This window comes from Desmodus rotundus, chromosome 1, assembly GCF_022682495.2.
Source record: "Desmodus rotundus isolate HL8 chromosome 1, HLdesRot8A.1, whole genome shotgun sequence".
Classification (NCBI taxonomy): domain Eukaryota; kingdom Metazoa; phylum Chordata; class Mammalia; order Chiroptera; family Phyllostomidae; genus Desmodus; species Desmodus rotundus.
In genome coordinates this window covers 184,732,140-184,758,032 of record NC_071387.1, presented here as the reverse complement: position 1 = coordinate 184,758,032, position 25,893 = coordinate 184,732,140, and the positions used below count along the sequence as shown (strand labels likewise).

Here is a 25,893-nt window from a genome sequence, read left to right as displayed (position 1 = left end):
ATAGAGAAATGGGTTTGCAGATTTGGCATCCATAAGCTTTTGGGTGATAGTCATACCCACAGGCCTGCATGTAACCACTGAAGCAAAATCTAGATAGAGAAGAGGGCTGATGTTGAGTCTTGGGTTACTCAAAGGTTCAGAAATCTAGAACAGGAGCCAACCAACCCGAAAGAGTTAGTAGCCAAGCTAACTCCAACAGTGGGTGTTAAGGCAGTTACGTGGCATCCCTGAAACTAAGGAGGAGGGGGACTATCTGGTAGGTCAAGTGCTGCTGAGGTCCAGTAGGGTGAGAGTGGAAGGGTGACGACCACTGGGCTGAACAGCATGGAGGTCATGAGCAACCTTAGCAAAAGAACTTCCCATGGTCGGGGCTAGCCTCTGTGCGTCTGCCCGGACGATAACCAGATGGATGGGACTAGGTTGAGGAGTGAGAGGAGGTGAGGTGTTCAACCTCTTTTGGCAGCTGTGTTGTCAAAGTTACAGCCAAGCGAGGTAGTGTGGTGTGTGTCCTTTCCAAAAGGTGTTAGGCTTGTTTGAACGCTAACTCAGCAAGACGAGATAGATGGCGCAGGAGAGGTCAACTGTAATTGCAAAGCGCTTGAGAAGGCGAGAGGTATGTGATCCAGGGCACAAGCGCTAAGGGTCAGCTGTGGACAGAATCACCATCCATCCAACAGAAAAGATGGCAGAGAGAGGGCACAGAGGCAACCCTCCGGGAACTCTGTCCACGTTTCCAGGCTTCACAGCGCTGTCCTTCTCAATTTTAACAAATCCCCGCTATCCGCAGGCTCCAGGTCGGTCCCACCTGGCGCTGGGCCTTATTTCCGCATTTAATTAGTCACTCCGAGTTTGAGCTGGGCGAGGACTACTGGCAGACGGTTCCCTGATCCCAAACCTCAGCCCCGTGGGTGACCCTCTACGGCGGCTCGGCTTCCCCACCGTGGTCACCATCTACCCGGCAGGGTTATTTGAGCGCGGCCCACGGAGTGGCCAGGCTGCGGCCGAGTCTTTTTCAACTTCCTACCCCAGCGCTTGCCAGCCTTGACACCCACCTCCCCTAACCGCAAAGGCCCCGCCCTCGCCAACGCTTCCGACGTGGCGCTGCTGACTGCGCAGACTCAGTACACGGGGCGTGCAGGGACCAGAGGAACAGGCCGAGCGCAGTGACGTCAACGCGCAGCCGCGCTCTGGCAAGGCCGCGCCACGTAGGCGCGCAGCGGCCGCGCCCCCTCCCGACGGCCAGGGCCCGCCCGCGCGCGGTCCCGCCAGCCCGCGCGCGCTCCTGCCTGGCTACCTGGCTGCCCAGCTGGCCGTCTGGCGCTCACACTCGCGCGCACATCCCTCCGGGCCCGCGAGTCCTCTGCCACCGCCGCTGCCGTCCCATCCCCTGCGGAACGCGGCTGCATCATGTCTTCGCCTCCCGAAGGGAAGCTAGAGACGAAAGCTGGACACCCGCCCGCCGGTACTGACTCGTTTCCACTTTCTCTCCTCTAGCGGGTCCCGAGGGCGGGCTCGAACCACCGGGCGCGGGGCGCCGTGCGGGGAGGCCCGGGCTCATTGCCCTGGCGCGAGGCGCTGGAACTTGCCAACCAGCCTGAGACCTGTCCCCTCGTGGGGTTTTCGGTGAAACTGAGGCCCTCGTTTGGCAAAACCCGTTTCTTTAAAGTATGCGAAACATCGGAAGCCTGTGCCAGTTGCATGCAAATTAGGATTACTTGAATAAGCCCAGTTGCAAAACTTCCAAAAAAGAATGGGGGCGGTGAACACTTTCTTAGAATGCACAGATGTTTTGGAAAAACGAGTAGCGAACACAATTAAAAGTCTGTTTTTAACGACAGGGTGGTGATTACTTGCAGGTTGACAGCATACTGACAAAAGAACCAAAAGAGTGGAAATAATTTTTGTCATTAATCACTCTATATGACTTTTTCTCCAGTTTCTTTCACATCCAGCTTTTTCTCAGAAGTGGAGTTTGTGTGTGTGTGTGTGTTTTCATTTGTGTTTTTTCCCCCCAAATTCTAAATTCTGAGCCAAGGAAGTTTAAATCCAGGCAAGTCGCCTTTCTTAGAAAATCTGACTCTGAGCAGCCCTATGTCCCTTCCACCTCCTCCCCTTTCTGAGAACAGTTTCTGTTGGCTCCTTTGCTCTGTTCCAGCCGGTTGGCTTCCTTTCTGCTCACCTTTGGAATGACAGTGATACATGTGGAAAGGACACTGGGAGAGAACAAAAGATACCTGGGTCCCAGAAGACAGGTCACTTAAACGCGGGGGCTCCTCTTTGGGTCTTAACTGCACACGTTAGTGTTATAAACTCAGTCTTCTAATGACAGAAGCCGTCGTGGAACCTGGCTGCTTTGTGTGGTACAGTTGTGCCACCTTCTTGTTACAGGAAAGAATCCTGTAATCTCTGTCTGCTGCTCCCCCTGCCCCCACCCCAATAGTGCGCTCAGTCTCTGCTTCACAGAGCTGCCCTGTGAATGTGGTATATTCCAAAGTAATATTTTTCCCTCGTGAAAGATCACAACAAAAAAACTAAGCTGGACTAGGGAAGAAAAATGGCTGATGCCTGGGTACTTAGGAGGCATGAGATTTTAGAAAATAATTCTGCTGTAGTAGAAAATAGGCTTTGGGGGCCTGTGTGTTGCATTAGTTTAAAAAAAAAAAAAAGTACCTCAAAGAGATTTCCTGTAAAGATAACCTGACCTTTAATTCCTCCCTCAACGGGTCCTGTCCAGCTGCCTGACGACCTGGGCAGCACTGCAGGAAGGAGCACCTTTCTTTACACTACCCTGTCCCTGGGAAATGAGTGGCAGGCAGTAAAGAGTATATGTAGGGGTGATACCAAATCAAAGTAGTAGTAACTAAATTGCATATGGAGACATATCTTATGGAGATTGTTAAGATCACAGAGATGAACTGGGCATTTTATGTCCCTGGAAGAAAGTCTATGAAGGACTTTGGTTTTCTTTGAATTGTAAACAGCTGGCCTGTGTGAATTACAAATTAAATAGTTTATTGATGTTAGAGGAGAGAGGAGTAAACTTATTTGTACTGGTTGTAGCAGTGAACTTGGGTTCTAAGTTTTGAGACCCAGCACTTCGCTAGGGCTTAGTTTTCCTGATCTGCGAAACGGGAGGTTTGAGCCAGATGATCTCGGAGAGTTACAGAGCAGGGCTGCTTTTGCCACTGTGACCCTCACTGGAGCTCCGTCCCTTCCACTCGTCAGGGTCTGAGTCCAAGGGCAGTGAATCCACAGACACATTCTAAAGTGACTTCAAGGCAGGTCCTTTAGCCTATGGAGTCCCAATCTGCTTAAGGAGCTGTCACTGTCGTCCCCCATTTTCCAAGGCCGGTCATATTTGGCCGGAGTTGGAGGTGGAACCTGGCATCCTGGCCCAGAGGTACAAGTTAGAAAAGGCCTTTGGTCAGCTGCACTATTTTGCTTCAGATCCCCTTTCCCTGTGGAACAGAGGCCCCTGTGGGAAAGCTTTTTTTGGCAAAAAAGCAGAGAGTATTAGGGTATTCTTATTTACTCTGGCATGGCCAGAGAGTAGGCAGTTCTGCAGAGTTGATGTTTAAAAAAATAATAAAGGCAACCCACTATAATAAAGGATAATCATCAAGGACAACCAAGAACACAGTTCATAAATCAAAATTACAGCCTTGAAAACTTTGGGTACACCGTCATTAAGTGCTTAAATTGGAAGACACAGACTTGTGCTTAAATCCTCAATCGGAGACAATAAAATTCTCTTTCATGACTATCTTCAGTTCTCTTGTGTTTTCTCGTTACTGCTCTCTGAACCAGGTATCCTGTGCATTTCCACATCATCGTGCTTACCTCCACCTGTCTATTTCTCTTCTAGCTTCCGAGGTTGGGTCTTACTACTGTCTTCATCCTCAGAGGCTGGCACAAAGTACTCAATACGTAGCTCCCGAGTCAGTTTCCTTAGAGCCTCTTAGCAGGTCTCACTTCCCCATAGCTCGTGGGGCCTGCAGCGTTCTCTGCTTCTGGGCTGACTCCAATGTACGGTTAGGCAGCATTATAATAGTGCAAATAGTAACTAACGTTTGCTGAGTGTTAGATACAGTGTCCCTGGTATAGGAGAGGAAAAATCATTTTCCCTCCACCTGTAGAGGTTCTTGGCTGAAACAACCCTCCCCAAACTCCAAGGTAAAGACATAATAATAAGCCGAAAATAAAAATTTAGTAGCAGGAATACTTCCTCTATCCAAGGGAGAGACCAGGAAAACTATAACTCCCTGAAATGGCCCAAGCCACCACCTTAAATACTGCAACTGAAGACAAGAGGAAAACACTGGGGGTGGTGAGGCAGTTACAGGAGGTTTCCAGGAAAAGCCAGGTGAACCAGGGTAAGGTTGTTACGCAGATTTAAGGTTCTCTTGTGGTTTAGTCCTCCTTCCCTTACTCGTACTGAGAAGGAGACGCTTACAAACGGAGATTTCCATTATAAATGTAAATGTTCCTTACAAAAGGGTAGCTCCTCAGTTTTCTGAGCTTTTCCTTGTCTGCTGTTTCTTAATCAGCTCAAGATAAACTTTATGCCAAAAAGGCATCATTAGGGGGTGGCATATTCTGCTCCCCTTCACTGGCAGTGCCCTAAGCCCTTTCATTCAATTAGCCACCTTGCAGTTGGCATAACGAGGACAACTCTGTTTTAAAAACTGACCGAACCATTCAGAGTGTCTCCTTTCGGAGCCAGTAAGTTCAGGGGGAGCAGCGTGTAGGTCCTTTGCCTCTTGGAACCTCAGCAGCCCTTCTCAACGAGGCGCTCCATCCCTCGCCATGTGTCTCCCCCCATGGTGTGAGATTAGTGAGGCTGTTCCCAGAGCTTCTGCAGAGTGTGGAGGAGAAGTGCTGTGCAAGTACAGAGCACATTACTGATGAGTGGGGACGGCGTGCCACACCACATCCTGGCCCTCTGCTCTCAGCCAGTCCCGTCCTCTGTGAAAGTAATCAAGCCTTAGTGATTTCCGACCTCTCCACTGCCCTCGACTGCAAAGTGTCTGTGGAGAAACGGTGTGAGACCACTGGTTCCGGGAGAGTTACTGCAAGCACAGATTAGCAAAGGTAGAATTAGTGAGGTTCTGCCCCATCTGATAGTGCTAGGATGCCTCGGTAGAAGGAGGATGCAACTATAAGCCACATGATTACTCATTTCTGCCAGTCTGCTTGAGTTGGTGGCAGTGATGTGGCTAACATCTCTTTGTTAAATACATTTTGCTGGCCCTGGTCTCTTCCACTTCCCAGGGAAGCCAAAGCCCTATGTCAGTAAAGTTCTCATAAATCTAGTATGTGGTAGTGTTGAGCATTAATAGTTCTACGTATGGTTATGAACCGCATGCACGGACCATCCCTTCTAGAACTGAGTCAAATGGAAATATAAAACTTCATTTATTGAAAGTAAAAGGAGAAATAGACCACTTTACCTTTTTTAGTAATTTCAAAATAATTCAATTTTTTGTTATATTAGTCAGACTCAAGAATGCATTTGAAAGGTTGTGGGTGATAAATCTCCCCAAATTATCTTCTGCAGCAAGGTTTTTATGTTCTCTAGGCCACTCTATTGCTAGAAATGGAAGACTAATTAGTTTTTATTGCAGTAACCCTATAGTCACAGGCTTGCCCAGCATGCCCTGCTGTCCTCAGCCCTCCATGATCTGTGCCTGAAGATACAGGAAGGAGGTCCACCTTTGCCCCGGCCATGCCAAGAAAAGAGACACTTTTAGTCACTGCCTTTTTTTCAGAAGCTTCCCGTCAGAGTGGACGGTAGCATTTCTAAGGCTGTTTGAGATTTCATCTCTGTTCTCTAGCACCCTTTCTTCTGCACATGCCCTCTTTCAGACAATGCCCAGGGCACTCTTACTCAGTTGTGTGAATGCTTCCCCCTTCCCAGCTTTAGAAATCTTTCTGGGTATATAGGGGATATTCACTTTTTTATAAAATACTATACATTAGTTACAGTTACATTGTATTCACTATTGTAACAAACAACCCAAATGTCAGTGGCTGAACAAGTCAAGGTTCATTTCTTTCTTGGGCGGCACCTTCTGTAAGTCCCTGGGCAGAGGTGCAGGCCCCTCCTGGTGCTCAGCTCTGCCATCTCGATGTCCGGCCTCTGCAGAGGGGACAGCAGGTGTAGAACACGGTGCGAGGGCCTCACCAGGGTGGTGTCCTGACGACCACACCGGTGAGGGCTAGCCACCCACGTCAGTGGAGAGCCATGTGGGGAGCACTCTACAGGGTGTCACTTATTCCTCCACAACCCCAGGAGTCCGCCGTGTCACCCACATTTCACATATGAGGAAACGGCAATGAGGAGACATCCATGCACCAAGGACTCGACAACTAAAGGAGAGACCTTTAGTCGTTAAAACCCGTTTAATAAGAGTAGATGCAAGTTGAGCCTTTGCCACGAGCCAGGTCCCACTGGAGGGTGCACATGTCCCATCTCATCCAGTCCTCTGCGGACCCCTGAGCAGCAGGGGAGAGCATTGTCACCCTTCTCACAGCAGGGACTCTGTGGCACAGAGGCAGTTAGCAGCTCTCCCAGACACATAGACACGCACACGCACGTGAGCACACAGGCAGAGCTGGGATTTGAACCCGGGAGTCTGGCTCAAGGATCGTGGCACTTCTGCTAGGAGGAAGCTTGTTATTCTTTAAATTTGAAGCTCTCTTTTGAATAACAACCGCAACAAAAACCCGAGATTTTTTTTCTAATGTCTCTCATAGAATATTTATATTTTCAAATATTCCACAGAGATTTCTGCAAAGTAATTCTGCCTTTGCATTTCCACAAATGAAGAGTTCTAGTGACAATGATAAAAACCCAATAAATATGTGCTGTCATATTTTTTGGCAGGATTGGTATTTAAAATAAATCTGTCTCTGCCTTGAGTTATTATTATTATTGCCACATTTTATTGCTGTATTAATCACTATGCATGCTGTGAGGGATGAATGAAGTGAATTGTTTCCATCGACTAAATTAAAGGAAGTGCTAATGCAGAGCGGCCGAGCTTGGACACGTGTACTTGCTTCAGCAGAGGAGTGGACGGGCCCCTCCGTGTGAGCTTCAGATGACAGTGATTTCAAATGTCACCTTGGCGTGGTTTTCTTTGCGGTTACTTGCACAGTGCTTTTTACTTTTAGTTCATAGGAAACACCTGTGAGGTATAGTTTTAAAGATTTATGTCTGCCAAGTTAAAATGATTCAGGGATTATTTTTAAATGGGCAACTATATTAGTTTTCTCAGGCTGCTATAACAAAATACCACAGACTGGGTAACTTAAGCAACAGAAATTTATTTTCTCAGCAGTTCTGGAGGCTGGAAGTCCAAGATCAAGGTGCTGGTAGGTCTGGTTTCTCCTGAGGCCCCTCCTTGTCTTGCAGGCCGCTACCTTCTCACTGTGTCTTTGTGTGGCCTTTCCTCTGCGTACCTGTGTCCTTGTGTCTTTTCTCCTTCTTATAAGGATACCAGTCCATTAGATTAGGGCCTCACCTAGCAGCCTGTTTTTAACCTGATCACCTCTTTCTGAGGCCCTATCTCCAAATACATTCACATTCTGGGGTTATTGGGGTTAGAACTTCAACATAAGAATTTGGAGAGACCACAGTTCAGCCCATAATAGCACTCTTAATCAACTTCTAATGGACATGTGATGGAGGTGGGATACCTGGGGGAGAAAAATGAGTTTAAAAAAAAAAACCATTTAGTGGGACAATTCTTTCTGCCTCCCCCATTTGGGGGGAAAAATCATTTCAATAAAGTGGTAAATTATCTTAAACCTGCTACAGAATTTTATTTTCAGTCTATTTCTTAAGGCTTGGTATGCTGCATAACTGGGAAATTTTGATAAGCCACCTTCAAATGTTTTTTTTTATTTGTTTTCTTTTTTAAATCTGAGCCCAAAGTGAGGGAAATCCCAAAACTGAGGAAGCCACAACTAGAGAAGAAACTGAAATGTGTAACAGTATGATCTTTGAGCCCACACAAGGCAGAGAGTGGCCTGATACCCCTTCCTTTTCTTATACAGACACCAGTCATACTCTTGTAAGTTAGGGCCCACCCAAACATCCTCACTTAACCCAAGACCGCTGCAGAAAGCGGGGTGCTCAGAAGCCAAGCCCATGGAGAAAGGGGGGGGAAAGAACTGTGGCCAGTGGGATGGTGGGAAAGCTGCTCCGACTCACCCTGTGTTCCTTGAGGATTTGTGAATGCAGGCCTGCCTTGGACTGTGGGTTCAAGTTCACACTGTCTAGCAATTCCTGAGGAATCTGACTAGAAAGGGTTCCCAGGCACCTGTACTCCCGGTCTCACAGAGTACCTATAGCATCTCTCTGAAAGGGTGTGGCCCGAGTGCCAAGCCCCAGGGGATCTCCACAGCAAAGCCCTACTGAAAACACACCCCCAATCCACAGTCCCTCCAACAAGAGGCAGCAGACAAAAACAGACAGCACATGAGACTCCCAAGAACCTCAGATAATAAAATAATTGGATAGACAACTGTAAGACAAGTATGTCTACAGTGATTAAATGTATAAAAGAAGTAAAAACATGAGAAATGAATAAAACCCTGCTTTGCCCTTTTCTAATGGATACCACTGGGTACTACTGGCTATGAAGCGGGCATCGTGGGCTTCCTGAAGTCACAGGCCAGCACACTCTCCCAGGGAAATTGAAAACTAAGAACCTCCAAGTGTGGGAGCCTAGGAGGTGATTCACATTCTTTTCCTGTTCTTCAGGATCATGAAGGAACTTGGTCTGGACTTCCCTAGTGCAGCAGGGTCCGAGCAAATCCAGAATGGCGGAGGCTGTGGCCTGACAAGTTGTCTGTGTTGTGTGATGGGCACAGAGCTGTGGCAGAATGCGGGCAGTGGCTACCCTGAGGAGGGAGGGCGAGCCGTGGCGAGCCTGGGGGCCCATGTGTGCCGGTGACAGGGCTCTGCTTCCTGCAGGCACTCAGCTGTGCAGCACTACCCGCACCTCGGCCTAGCCCATCGGGGCTGCTGTAACAGACTGCCACCCACGGGTGGCTTAGGAGCACAGTTGTTCAGGCCAGGAATCCAAGATCAGGGTGCCGGCAGATCTGGGGTCTGATGAGGATCCATTTCCTGGTTCTTAGACAGAAATATTGAAGCACTTAGACAGAAATATTGAAGCACTATGTTTTTTCTGGGTCCTCATGTGGTGGGATGGGCAAGGAAGCTCTCTGGAGTCACCTTATAAGAGCTCTAATCCATTTTTGAGGGCCCTCCCCTCATGATCTAATCACTTCCCAAAGGCCCCACCTCTAAACACCTTCACACTGGGGGCTTAGGATTTCAACAGTCTCTCTTCTCACTTAAACTTCTAGATCTTAGAGTGCTGCTTCTATCCCCTTTTTGCAGGTGGAACTGAGGCTTTGAGGGGCTGAGTCTGCAACCACATAGCTGAGGACATGGAGGAGCTTGCCGATCCCAGAGCATGTGCTAGTGACCACATGAGGCTGGCTTTTGGGTACAGGGCCAGCACTTTCAAACTCTATTCTGTGGAATACTGTAGTCCTAAAGGATGATAACCTGAATTACTGGGATGGGGGGGGGTAAAAGTTTGATGGTACATTAGGGAAGGAAGCATACTTTGTGCACTTCCTAAGGCTCCCTAAAGGGTGAGAAAATCTGGCTTGAAGAAGCCCCTTTAATTTTGTTCACCCCAGCATTTCCCACACTTAATAGATCCCAGAATCTATTTTCTTTTCTTGCAAAGCAATCAATATATTAGCCATTAAGGAGATAAAAATCAAACTACAATAAGATACTACTTCAGATGCTCTAGGTTGGCTATAATTTAAAAGATAGATAATAACAAGTGTTGGTCAGCATGTGAAGAAACTGGATCCCCCAGACTGGTTGGAATAGAAAATGGTGCTATGACTTTGGAGTTCCTCAAAATGGTAAATAGAGAGTAACTGTGTGACCCAGCTATTCTACTACTAGGTATGTACCCAGGAAGATGAAGGTTTATGTTCACCTATCCACACAGAAACTCGTACACAAGTTGTCCATGGCTGTGTTATTTTTAACAACCAAAATGTGGAAATAACCCAAAGGTCCATCAACAGATGAATGGATAAATTAAATGTGGCCTCTCCGTGCAATGGAATATTACTCGGCCACAAAGAGGAATGAAGTGCTGGCACATGTGACACCAAGGATAAACCTTGAAAGCATGATGCTCTGTGAACGGAGCCAGTCACCACGGCCACACATTTCATGATCCCATTTAAGTCCAGAGAGGCAAATCCAGATGACTGGTTGCTGGGAAGGAGGGGTTAGGCAGTGACCATTCGTGATTTGGGAATTCCACGTGGGGTGATGAAAATGTCCTCAGGGGGATAGTGGTGGTGGTTGCACAACCCCAAGGACACTCAGAAACCACTGAATTGCACACTCTCAATGCGTGAATTGTATTGTATGTGAGTTATATGGCCCAGCAGTTTTTAAAAACTAAATTGACATCTGCCAAGACTGAAATGTCACAGCACAGTTTGGGAATCTTAGCTGCCACCTGAGTAGCCTCTGTGACTGGCACAGCAACTGTTCTGTGTCACCTGTGGCTGTATCACCCCATCAGAAGCATTGCTGGAGACAAATACCATATGATTTCCCTTACATGTGGAATCTAAAGAACAAAAACAAACAAAATGAAAACAAACAAACTCATAGAGAACACAATGACGGTTGCCATAGCAGAGAGGGTGGGGGATAGGCAGAAAAGGGGAAGGGGATTAAGAAGTACAAACTTCCGGTTATGAAATAAATCACAGGGATATAAAGTACAGCATAGGGAATAGAGGCAATAATAGTGTAATAACTATGGTGACAGACGGTTACTAGATTTATCGTGGTGATCACTTTGTGTCAGGCATAGAAATATTGAATCACTATGTTGTACACCTGAAAATAATATAATGTTGTATGTCAGCTCTAATTGAAAAATAGAAAATAATGCAGGACTACTCAGATTTTAAAAATCGTTAATGTTTGAGAAGGTATTACAGGCAGGGATTCCGTGGGACCTCGTTGCATTGAGAGGACGTTCAGAACCTAGAGTAAGCGGCCACTTCATCCACATGGTTGGTCCTCCGGTTACACTGCTGCTTTTATGAAATACAGTGAGACCAAGAACAAGCAAGAGCCCTGGGGAATTTCTAAGTGCGTCTGGAGTAAAAAGAGCGCTGAGTGCCGTATCACGCTGACTCTTCTGCAGCAACACTAACCCATCAGTCCTTGTCGGTGCCAGGTCGTCTGGACTAACCTTGGCCACAGGGCAACCCAGAACTTTCTAGCTAGTTCCCTGGGTCCTCTGGTATTTCCATTTCCACGCTGTTCACAGCTCCCCCATTGTTTGTTTGTTTGTTTTTTTTCCTAGTGAAAGCCGGTGGAATGCGAATTGTGCAGAAACACCCACATTCTGGAGACACCAAAGAAGAGAGAGATAAGGATGACCAAGAATGGGAGAGCCCCAGGTGGGAGAGTGCGGCCGAATCTCGAGCACGTCACAAATAATCGTTACTGAGTTAAACATTAATATTTGTTCTCTGCTGTGTGCTCTGCTCCTGATAACTTCTGGGCTGGTTGGGCCCCTGCTGTGTACTTTTCCTTTCCTAATCAGTGAGGTGGGGGTCCTGTCCTCAGCCGGGGGTGGGGGGGTGGGGGGCACCGAGAACACGCCCTCTTTCCTGCCTGTGTCTGAGCACAAGCTGTTGACCTGTGGGCAGCATCCCGGAGACCTTTGAAAAGGCCATACTAGTTGAATCTTTGGGGTGTGTCTGGCGTTCTGCACAGCCAGGGTAGAGAATTGATGATTTTTTTTTATTACTTTACTGTTGTTCAATTACAGTTGTCTGCATTTTCTCCCACATTTGGGCTTTCCCAGTTCTTGAACCAAATTGAAAATCAGTGCAGCCACACCCTGGTGTCCTTAAAAGACATCTCTGTCCCCAGCCCTCTGGGTCCCAGACGCCTCATATCCCTTCATTCCCCATCTCTGTTTATTAACTGTTTTCCTCAGAGGTTCTAATGTCAGGTCTGGTTCAGGGACCTCGGTACCGATCCATTTCCTCCCGGCTCGTAATACGCAAACATGCACCACTGAGGCATCGCCTCTCTGAGCTCGTCCACGTGGAAGGAAGTGGACACTAAGCTCTCTGCCTTACAGCTTGTCCCAGAGGGTGTCTCCGTGGGAGGAAGGAGGAAAGTGGGGAAAGGCTGTGGAGAGCAGCTAACCTGGGTTTCTGTAGATCAGACGCACTACTGGATTCTAGTCCAGCGGCCCTGAATGGGGGTGGTATCTCCGATTTACATACGGGAAACTCAGGTCCAGAGAGCTGTGCCTCACAGGTTAGCGGGCAGGAATTTAAACCCTCACAGGGTCCGGAGCAGGGCAGGTTTCCACCCGAATTGCTCCCGCAAGCTCATGCCCCTGAAACCACTGTACAAGTTCCCGGTGGCCCCGCGCAGGCCCCGCGTAGGCCCCGCGTAGGCCCCGCGTGTCCATTTCTGTGTGTGCCGCAGCTCTGCGTGTTTCCTGTGGGTCTTCAGATGGCATGAGTTGCCCTGCAGTCACTTGAGGGGCGAGCAAAATTCGGGGTGAAGTTTCTGAGTGATTCTGGCCCATTTTAAATCGTGAGATCAGCAACGTGAAGGTTCAGCCTAAGTTCTGGTTTTAAAAGAAGTGGTTTAAAGAGAATTCTTTCTCACTGACTACTTTCTCAAAGCTGTGTTTGGAACATAATAGCACCAGGAAGTCCTAGAGGGCCATAGTCCTGTGTCTGAAGACCTTGGGCCCTGCTTTATTTCAGCATTGAGAAATTCTGCTTTTCTGTGTGAGTTTAAATGGAATAAGGTGCAAAGAGCTTTTTCCTGTGTAACGCAGTGTCAATACAGTGAGAGATAATAATTTACTAGCATTTTTAGAAATAAGGACAGAACAGCCCATTCATTTTCTTTCCATTGATTTTTTTCATGAGGCAAAATGCAGCTTTTATGACAGATGCGCCATTTAAATAAATTTGCCAGAGAATGAATGACTGCAAGAGAAAGGAGCAAGCACTCACAACTCTAGAGTCAGCATCTCACTCATCAGTAAGGTCTGCTCCCTGTAGAATCGAGTATTGTGGAGCAGGCTGACCACAGAGTAGGGTCTGCATACGACACGAGCAAGGGTTTTTTGTCGCCTGCAGCCAAAAGGCTATAATGTTCCCTGCGGGTATGTTAGCTCTTGTCCTCCTGACTTCGGCTTCACTCTTGACCGCTGAGGGTTAAGCCACTTGGCACACTGTGGACAGATGGGGTCAGCTCTGTGGAGTCAATCTGATGACCTCTGCTGCCAGCATAGCTCCTTCCCACGCTGCCCCAGGCCTACTGCTCTGCCTGACGGTTTACCTCCACTGCTAGGCTCTCCTCACCTTCTCGTGGGCCGATTGAATAATTGTAGTTAGTCATCATCCCTGTATTTTAGAGTGCAGTGAGTCTGGCCCTTGATTTGCCGGAATGTTTGTGCAATCGACGTAGACCGTCAATCTGGATCCCCTTACAAAACCAGGCAATTGACGCTGGGGTTGCCCAAACCTTTTCCCCACTCCTCGAGCCCGTAATCCTGCCTGTGCCCCTCACCTTCAGGGGGCGGTCTAATTGTAAGTTTGCAACACGGTTCAGGTGACTGGAAATACTTTTTCTTTGCGGAATTTGTCAAACATTTAATTATTCTCTTGGAAATGTCATGGTATGTGACTTCCACATCCCCATTTCCCTAATCCTAAAGCTTTGTATGTTTTCATGTTTGGATCCAAAGTGTTCTCTGCATATGAAAATAAGCACATAGTTTCAGGTGCCAATTTCCTTCTTTGCAAAATATTTTACTTTCTTTTCTGAAGTTTTTAAAACTGGCTTTGTGTTTACCATCTCTTCTCTGGTGGCTTCGTTCCTCATTAAGCTGATCATCAAACACTGATTACAGCGAAAGAAAAAACTGGAGCATTAAAGAGGTTATTATGTGACCAAACATACCAAAACCACAGCTCTTCCTCATCATTATTTTTATTGCAAATATTTATAGTACTCTTAATCCCTTTAATCTTATCACTTTTCAGCAATTTACAAATAATTTCCTGTTGTCAAATTGTTTTTGACGTGCTACATTTTTTTAAAAGGGGAGGGCACAGCAGAAATTTGAAAAGATTGCCCAAGAATTTATGTCCAGCTGACATAGTTACCTGTGGCTCTTCATGTACAAGAAGAGTGATAGCATTCGCTGTTATTAACTAATGCTCTCCTTGAGTGGCTGCTAGTTTCTATCGCAGAACCAACCCAGTTAAGGAAAGCTGGGATTCCCCTCAAAGCCCTCAAAGGCTTTGTCGAGCCAGTTGCCTTAGGTAAAGGAGAAGTTGCAGACATAGAATGGATGTCAGGAGTCAGTAGGAGCCACTAAAGAAAGCAGTTTCATGTTGAATGTGCACTGAGGTCCTGCCACAAGTCCAGTTTGGTACAAGATAACAAGCAGGATAGGTGGCAGGAAGAATACACTAGAAGCGGAAGGGGTCAGGTGTGGATTGGGGTTGGGCAGCAAAGTGGTGGAAGTAAGGGGATATCCGGAAGGGTAATAAGGACGGGGAGGGGGCAGCCCTTCTCTCTGAGCTCAGCTCTTTATAGCTCTGGTTAGGACCATGGCCCTCTCTCACATACCCAAAAAATAAGCATACAATTCAAACCACCCAGCATGTGGGAGAGACCTGTGATGGAATACAAATAGTAACAGATGAATCTAACTGTAATACAAATGGTTACTATAACCAATTGAAAGGAGTGGAAGAAAAGACCTTAATACAAATGGTTACTATAACCAATTGAAAAAGATGGAAGAAAAGACCTTGATACAAATGGTTACTATAACCAATTGAAAGGAGTGGAAGAAAAGGCCTAACCTAAGTAACTTGGGAAAACAGTATTTTGGCTGGATACTATAGGGCTAAAAATAAAAACCCACAAACAAACAAAAAATATACAAAAATTGTATACTCCAGTTAGGAAATGTGTTTCTTACAGGAGTTATGTATGTATGGGCTTAGCAGTTCTGAAATTGCTTTATGTATATACTAAGACTGAACAAATAAATAAATAGATTGTGGGTCCTGAACTTGCTCACTGTCAGAGAAATGTTCCCACAAATAGAAAAAAAAAGACTAAAATGAACTTTGTGGTGTTGAGTCGGAATTGAAGTATTAGTCTGAACTCAGTTTTGGATGAATGGATGGGTGGGTGGATAGCAGATACCTACAGATTCATACATACACACAGACGTAGATCTAGATGGGGAGGAGTAGTGTACATGTCCTCATTTCCTAGCTGTGTTCCATGAGAAGACCTAAAAAAACTGATCCCGCATAGCCAAGAGCATCCTGAGGGCCCAGATCTGGGTTTCTAAACCCATTCCCCAATCAAGGGAACCAGGGTTTCCCGGAGAAGTGATTAATCCAGTGTCAGAGCAGGAAGAATACTGGACGAGCCTGGGACGACTCGTGGTGCCGGAGCATGAGGAAGTGCACCAAACAGGATGGGGCTTGTCAGAGCAACGCCAGTGCCGGCCTGCAGGAGCTCCTGGTGACCCAAGCTGGAATGACCCAATACAGCAAAATCAGTAATGGCAGTACTGGGTTCTAACCCACAGAGTAAAAATAAACATCCCTCTGTCAACCCTGAGATAAATAAGAAGGGACAGCTCTCTGTAGAAGAATTTTCAGTTAATAAATGTAGAAGGAAGGAGGGAACTAGACCATCACCAAAAGGCAAACGGCACAGTAATGGTGGTAGACAAGGACCACCGATGGGTGCTGTGATTAGTGGGTGAAAGTTTAAGAAAAGATGGGATAGTTGCACAGTCTCATAGAATCTCTCCCAATGTATTTATTAATTATACAACAGAGAGTGTCGTTACTATGGAAACCACGAAAAGGACGCCTGTTTCTGTGTGAAAGCTGAAATAAGAAGGCAGAGCATCATGTTCGACCTCACAGGGAAACCAGGCTGCTTGTCAGCTGTCTTTTAAAGGAGAGGTATCCTTTTCCCCAGGATGCACACAGAGGCCAGTGCACTGGGGATGCTGAGTGCCAACAGCTACCAAGCCCTGTGCTATTTTGGGTGCCCTCTGTCAATAGGCAGGCCCATGGCGAGGCAGCAATGGCTGACCGATAGCTGGAGTGTGGCAAGCCACATACCCCTGCCCTGGGCCCAAAGCACAGCCGTAGTGGGTAGGGCACTGAGTGACAAGGAGTATCCTTGGGAAGGGGATAACTGGTTGCCACTTGCCTGAGGACTGAGATGCCTCTTCCGGGGAGAGGCTGTCCTGATGACACAGCAAGATCCTCAGAATAGAGGCTGTTGAGGCGTGCTTTCCTGGCAGCAGCCTCCACTGCCTCGGTAAGAAGGCTGGAGGACTCCAGCCACCGTGCGGCAGCCCTTGCTGTCAGGTTTGCCAAGCTGAGACATAGATCAGTGTTCCAAGTCCGCAGGCAACATGGGGCACTGATGAAGTGTTACAACTGTATACCAGCAAGAGAGTGGTGAAAGTCCTTGTTTTGCCCGGGGCACCTTGGGCAGCAGATAGCTGGCTCGGGCCCTCGTGTTCGCTGTGGCAGCTGGAGTCAGCTGGGAGCCTGTAAGATGGCATTGGGAGAGGCTACCCAGGGCGGGCGGGGATGGGAACACATGTCCACCTGCACTTACAGAGCCTGCGGTCCTTCCTAATGGCAGCAGTCTGGTCTCCTGCTGTGCAAAGTCTCAGACAAACCTACTCTCACCTGCCTTGCCCCATTTTCGTGGGCAGGACTTCCTACCAGACTGGCTGCCTTCCCTCGAGAACCAGTGTATCCGTTTCCTAGGGCTGCCATAACAAAGGACCACAAACTGGGTGGTTTAAACTACAGAAGTGTATTCCCTTCCAGTTCTGGAGGCCTGAAGTTCAAGATCAAGGTGTCTGCAGGGCCATGCACCCTCTGAAGCATGAGGGAGGGACGTGTTCCATGCCTGTCCTGTAGCTTCCAGTAGCTCCCTGACTGTAATCTTCACACGGCATGCTCCTGTGTGCGTGTCTGTGTCCAGTCTCCCTTCTGATGACAACCCCATCTTAACTAATTACACCTGCCGCAACTAACTCTTATTGCCAAATAGGGTCACATTCTGAGGGACTGGGGGTTTGGACGTTGCCATAGGAATCTGGGAGGGAGGGCACAGCTCAGCCCATAACACGCAGGCAGCTCCTCACGCTACCAGGCATGGGTTGGCAGTGCCCAGCTCCATTGACATGCCAACAGCAATGGCAGCATAACAATTTATTTACGGTGAGGCTCACATGGGGAGTGACTCTTACCTCCGTGCCAGCAGACGGCGGCCCAGGTGGAGCTCTGCAGCAGTCTGCCTTCCCAGCCAGGTAGCGGTCCTGTGCCCAGGGATGGGGTCCAGACTTTGGTCACACAACCCATCAATTTAAAAACTGTTTTGTGCCTGCGCCCCCAATGTAGTCATATTCATTTTTAAATTATACATGCATACTGTCCTACCATTACATAAATTATAAAATGGATACAAAGTAGATACTAATGTATCAAATACAGTTGAAATAAGCAATATTTCAATTCCTTGCTAATCATTATGACTTTGTACTATCAGTAACTAATATCTCAAGGTCCCTTGAGGTGAGGGTTCTCATTAATGATTTAGGTTTAAATCTAAATTTCTAATGACCTTCTTGGTGATTTCAGGGTTTGTAGGAGAGGTAGCTTCTTGTCCAATGTGATTAGATGTGTAATGTGGCTCATGAAGTACTTAAACTAGGAGAAGCACAACTTTTCTCTTTTATGATTGTTCACTTGGGCTTGTACCCGTGTTCACTTCAGCGCCCATGGTTTATTGTGCAGGAGTATTTCTTAAGTCACTTGTCCATTTTGTAAAAGTTAGTTTAAATTCATTCAAAATACATTTCAGTGCAGTTCTAGGTGCTTGGGATAGATTTCCTATGCGCATGGACAAAACTGGAGAGTTTAATTCACTATTCCACTGGTCAGACAGCGTCATGCATGTGGAAAACACTGAAGGGGCACAGGGGCCTGGAGGTGGCGACCCCACTCCTTCTTCCAGACTGTTCCTCCCCTGAGGGCATTGACAGATGTTCTTGTCCACCTGCAACCAGTGAAACAGCCGCATAGCAAATAGTGGGGAAACTTAATTCATTCCATTTCATTTTGTTAGGTAACAAATAAATGTAAGAAGAATAGATTCGCATGTGTATCCCGTTTGTCCTCTCAAGCACAAAGAACTACTCAGTGGTGGCTCCAGCACCAGTTCTGTTGTGTGCAGTGTCCCATGTCCTCTAAAGCCTGTGGCCGTGTGTCTATTAGGGTGACCAATGAGAACACGGCCATGTGCGTGTTAAGAAGTTTGGCCCAGGACCACCCGAGGAGCACAGAGCATGATCTGTGTGACCCGCATACTTTGTGTCCCGGAAGCTGTGGGCGTGAGCATTGTTGGGAACTCAGTCTCTGAGTGCTCCTTTGTGAAGATGGGCACCAGAGGCAGGCACAAGTCTGGCAGGTTTCGAAGCAAAGGCTTGCCGCTCCGCGAAGGGAGGGAACATATGGGCATCCTTATGTCACAGGAGCCAGGCTGGACTCCTTCAGTTGGGGTGAGAAGGGGATGAGAAGGAAGGTGCTGAAGACTCAGCTTTTCTCCAGTTGGCACAACATCTGGTTCCAGAACGGATGTGGAAACCAGGTGTGATTGATGAGCTGAGCACCCCAGTCCTGCTGCCTTCCCTGGCCTCCAGCCTCCTTACCAGACCTCACGCTCCCTTTGCACAGGGAGAGCTCCTCTTATCAGACGGAAAGAGGGCAGGAAGGGAATGGAGCTATCGGTTTTCCCCTCCCGACGCTGCTGTGCGTCTGCTCGGGAGGCAGCCTCTTGGAATGGATGACTCTTTTGTTTTTATGGTGTTACTCAAAGTGTTGCACTATTTATCAGCAGTGTTTTCTTATTACATAAACATGTGAACTGAATTTAAATCGACTCTCCAATGGTTGGATTTTATAGAATGAGATATGTAATAATAACTCCATAGAATAATGCTACATATAAGAATAACTGCATAGAAACAAGAGCCCTTTATTGAGTTTATTACATCATATTTACTATGCCTGAAATTTTTAAACTCTCTATTTAAATGAACTCCATTGACTTCAGCTGTCTCAGAGTGCAGAGCACTCAGAAAATACAGTGCTAATCCTGCCCATCCGTAGGGGACGTGTTTCAAGACCCCCAGTGGATGCCTGAACCTGCAGAGAGTGCCGAACCCTATAGATGCTATGTTTTCCCTCTACGTACAGACTTAATTTATAAATTAGGTATGGTAAAAGATTAGCAATAATAACTAATAATAAAATAGAACAGCTGTAATGTAATAAAAGTTATCTGAATGGCTTTGGGGCCATCATTAAGAAAATAAGGGTTACTTGCCCTGACCTGTGTGGCTTAGGGGGCTGGGCATCGTCTCACAAAGTGAAAGGTCGCCAGTTCCATTCCTGGGCAGGGCACAAGCCTGGGCTGTGGGTTCAGTCCGCCATAGGGGCTTGTACACGAGGCAACCAATCGATGTTTCTCTCTCACATTGGTGTTTCTCACCTTCTCTTTCTCCCTCCCTTCCTCTCGCTCTAAAAATAAATAAAAATAAAATCTTAAAAAAACAGGAGTTACTGGCACAGCAGCCCTGTGGCACCACAGCAGTCAGTCTGATGGGCAGGATGGCCGCTGCGTGACTGACAGGCGGGACACGCACACAGCGTGGAGACGCTGGACAAGGGGTAGTTCATGTCCCAGAGGCACACGGATGGGGCAGAACCCTTAGTAAGTAGAGATCCACACATTTTTTGTGTGTTAAGAAGAAGTCTTTGTCTCCTTCTGGGTATATCTCCAAAGGAACTGGAATAGAGGTCTCAAAGCGATATGTGCACACCATGTTCACGGCAGCACTACTTACCATATCCGAGAGGTGGGAACAGCCTGCATGTCTGTTGTGGGTGTTTGGATAAACAAAATACGGCACACCCAAACAACAGAACACTGCAACCTCAGAAAGGAACGGACTCCTGTCCCATGCTACAACTCGGATGCCAAGTGACATAAGCCAGTCACAAAGGGACAACACCACGTGGTTCCACTTACATGCAGTATCTAAAGTGGTCAAATTCGTAGAGACAGGAAGTACAGTGATAGTTGCAGGGGCAGTGGGGAGGGGCGAGAGGGAGCTGTTGTTTGATAGGCCCAGGGTTTCAGTTCTGCAGGATGAAAAGGTTCTGGAGGTCCGTTTCTCAGCAATGTAAATGTACTTGACACCCCACTGAACTGTTCAGATGACAAATTTTGTTATATGTTTTTTTATAACACAATAAAGAAATTGTTTTTGAAGAAGCAAAAAAAGAAGCCCTCACTGCTGTGGACAGCAGTTTGGTGGTTCCTTAAAAAGTTAGGCATGGCATCACCATATGACCCAACATTCCACACCTAGGCATGGATACCCAGGTGAACTGAAACGGTGTTTGAACAGAAGCTTATATATGAGTGTTTTCACATCGTTATTCACAATAGTAAAAAAGTGGAAACAGCCCAAATGTCCACCAGATGATGACTGGATAAACAAAAGGTGGTATATCCATAGAGTGGAATATTATTCAGCCATGAAAAAGAATAAAGTACCGACATGTTACAGCATTGGATGAACCTGAAAAGCATTATGCTAAGTGAGAAGCCAGACACAAAAGGCCACATATTATATAATTCTGTTTCTACAGAATGTCCAGAATAAGCAAATTCAAAGAGAGAGAAACAGATTCCTTGCAGGAGAGGGAAGGGGGCATGACTGCTTAACGCTTTCTTTGGGGATGATGAAAGTGTTCCGAAATTAGATAGGGGTGACAGTGGTATAACAGTCAACGTATTAAAAGAGCCACCGAATTGTTCTTTTAGATAATTCAAATGGTGAATTATACATGTGAATATTACTTCAGTTAAAGAAAGAAGTCCTCGTGCATGAAAAGTTGGGAAGCAGGGCCATAATCCAACTCCACATTTTCTTAGCTGGGAAAGTGGGAGTGCAGTCTGATGAAATGACTCCGGAAGACCATGGCTGCAACCCTCGGGGGACCCCAGGACCCTCATGCAGAGGTGGGGAAAGGCACAGTCTCCACTGCAAACAGCCCAAATCCCCGCTCAGCCTGGATCAGGCAGCCAGGACACACACCTTCTCCTGTGGAAAAGGCCCAGGGTAGCGCTGGCTACAGGCGAGTGGGGTCCCTCGGCTAGTCCAGGTCCATGTCTACACCTCTGAGAGCTCTGCCTTGCTCCTGGAGTAGCCTCCTCCCCAGGTGGGTGGCAGGTTGGCCACAGCAGGTCCAGCTTTCACATCCAAGCCTGTGGTATCCAGAGGAAGATACGAGCATCCCTTCCTCAGTATCTTCTGGAGCAAGAAACGCTTTGCCAGAAGCCATCTAACAAACTCACTGGCCAGAACTGGGTCATGGGACTCTAACACAGACATTGCTGAGAGGGTCTCAGACCTATGGTTTGCAGCAGTGTGGATGTGGAGAAATCAGGCACCAGTACCGTAGGCCATGTGGGCCGTGTGGAGGCCAGTCCAGAGAAGTCTCCTGAAGCAGGGGGAAGAGCAGGCACCCAGGCCTACAGAGAAGAGGAGTGAAGACCAGGGAGGGCAGCAGAGCCAGAGGTCAGAACCTCAGCCTAGAACCTGGAGAGCAAGGTCTGTGAACCACAGCACAGGGCTCAGGGTCCCAGACCCATGAGTCCGACAACAAGAAATCAGAATGGAGGCCCAGGGTCTGAGTAAAGACTGGTACCCAGCCACTGTCGCAGAATGATTCCCTCTCCCCAAGGGCTCTCATAGAAAGCCCTCTTAAAGCCATCCTCAGTCTCCAGACCATGCGTGTTTGTACCCAGATACGGACATAGTAGTGGCCATACACATTCTGAATGAAAAACTGAGGGCTTTGTAAGACCAGATCTTAAAGGTTAGTCCCTATGGGCACCATCAGAACTAACCAAAGAGCACTGGTTATGTTACTAGAATTGCATTGCCCCCCCATTCATCTAGTAGATTTTTTAAAGACTCTATTTATTTATTTTTAGAAAGGAGAAGGGAGGGAGAGAAGCATCAATGTAGTAGACTTTTGTAGAACAGGGAGTGTTTGAGCCCCAGTGATTGTTTGGAATGGCAGCCTTTACTTGATTTCCCAGGGCCCACACATCCGAGGGTTCCTTGCTCATGGCCTTCATTTATTCATCCCGTACCTGAAAGCACCTACCATGTTCCCAGCACCCTGCACACCAGTTGGGACACAGTGAACAAACAAAGCCCCTCTTCCCACAGAACTCACCGTCAAGTGGGGGCACCAGATGGCGCGCGCGCGTTGACAATTGAATGTGTGTGTGCTGTGCATGTAGAGGCGGCAGTGCTGCAAAGGAAAACACAACAAGAAAAGGGCCACGAATGTTCCTCACCTCCTAGGAACACTGCACGTGGAGCCCAACCCAACAATGTTCTTACCCCTGGGGATGGCCGCCAAGGCCCTCCGCAGAGTGAATTGGCCCAAGGCGTTCACAGCGGGGCAGAGAGGCAGTGAAGAAGGCTGCTGGGGCTGCTGTCGTGGGGCACACCTGTCAGACAGTGGCCTCACAAGCCCACGAGTCTGTTTGAGATCATGAAGTCACGCTCGTGCTTGATCGCCAGGATAACCGAGCCCTTTTGCTCCCCTGTTGATGTGGGGTCACTGGAAAGATGAGTTTTCTGCTGAGGGCAAGCCAGAATAGTATCTGTGTGGAAATGGCTTCAAGAATTGTGGTCACACCTGAGACTAAGGTTTTGCAGATAAGGCACAGTCATTATGGGCTGTCTGGTGTGCTGGTCAGAAGGTGGTAGGCTGTGGCCTCCCTGGCATCCTACCAAGCAGCGCCCTATGGGGAGGACTGCAGGACACTAGGGAAAAACTGTGTCATGGGTCTTACAAGAACTTGGTCAGAAGGTCAGACTGCCACCACTAACTTCTTACTCTGGAGAACTTTGAATTTATGTCAGGACTAAAGATTAAAAATGAGAGAGAAGATTATAAATGACATCTGTTAAGTGTTCCTTTGTAGCAGGTTCTGTCAACATAATGATGAAATGTGGAGCATCTCGGGCCAGTCTAACTCAATGTAGACAAGTAATTGCTGTTAACTTCTTTTGGGGGGTGGCGAGGGGGGGCCTCATGAGAGATAGGAGATGAAGGGAAGGAGTGCTAAAATGATAGAATAGAAATATACAAGTTTGGATATGGGCACCTATTTTTAAGACAGCAGTTGCGTATAAAGTTTGTTTATCATACGAGTTCCCATTTGTTCCATTTGTTTAACCACATGCCTCCCTACAGAGTAGCTTGGCCTCTGCAGCTAAGGGTAAATTTTGCTACACAGGGAATCAGTACAGCAGACACTCTGTTAGAGAAAGTGTTGTTGATGGCCTGCACTATTGGTAAGTTCTGTGGGTTGGGGGTGGGGGGGGAAGTTGTACAATTAACAACGTGATGTTGTTAATTAACATGGAAAAGTTGAGGCCCTCTTGTAGGCAGACACATAAGGAGACTGGACTGGTTGGGGAGCAATGTAAATGCGCTTTTTGGAAAAGGCAGAGCAAGTGATATGCTGATGCTGGAGGGAGGGAGGGTTGGCTCTACCCCTCCCCCCTGCCCTCCATGTCTCCCCTGCTCTTCACTCACAGTTTGACATAAGGGCTCCATGTGCAGGGGTGGCTGTCCATGTGGGTCCTGGCCAAAAACTCCTATCTTCAGGCAACATATGTTCCTCCTGCTTTGCAATTAATTTGAGCCTAGGAGTTTGATGAGTATATCCTTTTACCTGGACTTACTGGCAGGTCAGGTTTCTAAATAACATTCACGGGCCAATCAGATTATAAAAGAGTAGGACTACTTTAACTTCTTGAGCCCAGAATATACCACTCTAGACATCAATTTGTATCTCATTTCCTGGAAACTCTAGAAAAACAAGGCAAAGAAATGGAGTGTTGGTCCATCAAAAGTCTCCATTGTTGGTCTTTTTTTGCCTATCCCTTGTTCCAAGTCTGAATATTTTCTCCAACATTTCAAATGCCTCTGTATTTATGGGTTTTTTTTAAAAAAGCAGTGATAATTACAAACCTGATACAGACTGTGAAAAAGAATGAGGAACAAACAAATGATAAAAATTTCAGATTTCTGTGAAGTGCAGCACAGGGAATAGAGTCAATAATATTGTAATAACTGTGTAAGGTGCCAGGTGGGCCCTGGAAATGTCAAGGGGATCACTTTGTAAAGTACATGATTGTTCACCCCTGTGCTGTGCACCTGAAACCAATACAGAATAACATTGAATGTAAACTGTAATCAAAAAGTGAGATTTAAGAAAGAATAAGAACAAATAACAAAGAAAAATGTCAAATTCCCTATGAAAAGAATATGAACAAACAATTCACAAAAGAGTGAATATTTGTAAGCAAATATTATTGGGAGTAAACAAATACAAAATAGAAGTTTACTTTCTGGTGTCCAAAAAAAGGTAAACTAAAATTACCTCGATGTTATGTTTTATTGCCTGTTAATTATGTATAGATTGGATATCTCAATTTATATTTTTAAAAATGTTTCAAATTGCCTATAGATAAGAATATATTTTCTCCCCAAACCTTGATGTCCTGATTTTCCAAATTCATTATTTTCTCCCAGCTTTATCAAGCTATTATTGAACATAAAACATATGTAAGGTTAAGGTGTACAGCATGATTTGATCCACATACACAGTGAGAAATGGTATCACCTTTGATGATTCTGACGAGGTGTTAACTGATTTAACAAGGTCAGTTAACACCTCCATCCCCCCAAAATCATTACCAGTAACATTTTTTTTAACAATGGTAACATACAAGATTCACTCTCTTAACAACGTTGAAGTATATAATACAGTACTGTTGACTATAGTCACTGTGCTGTACATTGGATCTCCAGAACTTACTCATCTTACAGCTGGAGGTTTCTACCCATTGGCCAACCTCTCCCCATTTTCCCTACCCTCCAGCCACGGTCAACCACCATTCTGCAGTGTTTCCATGAGTTCAGCATTTTTAGATTCCACATATTGCATGTGAGAACTTACAGTATTTGTCTTTCACTGTCTGACTTACTTCATTTAGCATAATGCTGTCAAGGTCCATTGCTGTTGTCACAAAAGTCAAATTCTCTATCTTTATGGCTGAATAGTATCCCACTGTGTGTAAGTACCACATTTTCTCTCCCCATTCATCCACTGATAGACACTTTGGTTGTTTCCATGCCTTGCCTGTTGTAGATAGTGCTGCAGTGAACATGGGGGTGCAGGTATCTCTTCCAGATAGTGATCTTGTTTCTTCCGATACAGTGCAGAAGGGGGATTGCCAGATCACATGCTAGTTCTGTTCTTAATTCAGGAACCTCCTACTGTCTTCCACGGTGGCCAAACCAATTCACATCCCCACCAACAGTATGCAAGGAATCCCTTTCTTCCACATCCTTGCCAACACGTGTATCTTGTCTTTTTGATACTAGCCATTCTAACAAGTATGAGGTGATATCTCATTGTGATTTTGATTTGTATTTCCCTCGTGATGATGCTGAGCACCTTTTCATGTACCTGTTGGCTATTTGTATTGGTTTTGTTGTTGTTGTTGTTGAGTTGTATGAGTCCTTTATATTTGGATATTAACT

General features: G+C 46.7%; 1 protein-coding gene across 1 annotated transcript in view; it reads left to right on the top strand.

Annotated features, from left to right (window-relative positions):
- Window positions 1–1,223: 1,223 nt before the first annotated feature.
- DAP (death associated protein) overlaps window positions 1,224–25,893 on the top strand; it is a 55,433-nt gene continuing 30,763 nt past the window's right edge. Inside the window, exons 1-2 of the mRNA XM_024578609.4 lie at window positions 1,224–1,462; window positions 11,439–11,535. Coding sequence (XP_024434377.1) covers window positions 1,408–1,462; window positions 11,439–11,535 — 152 coding nt within the window. The 5' untranslated portion in view covers window positions 1,224–1,407. The remainder of the gene's footprint in view (window positions 1,463–11,438; window positions 11,536–25,893) is intronic.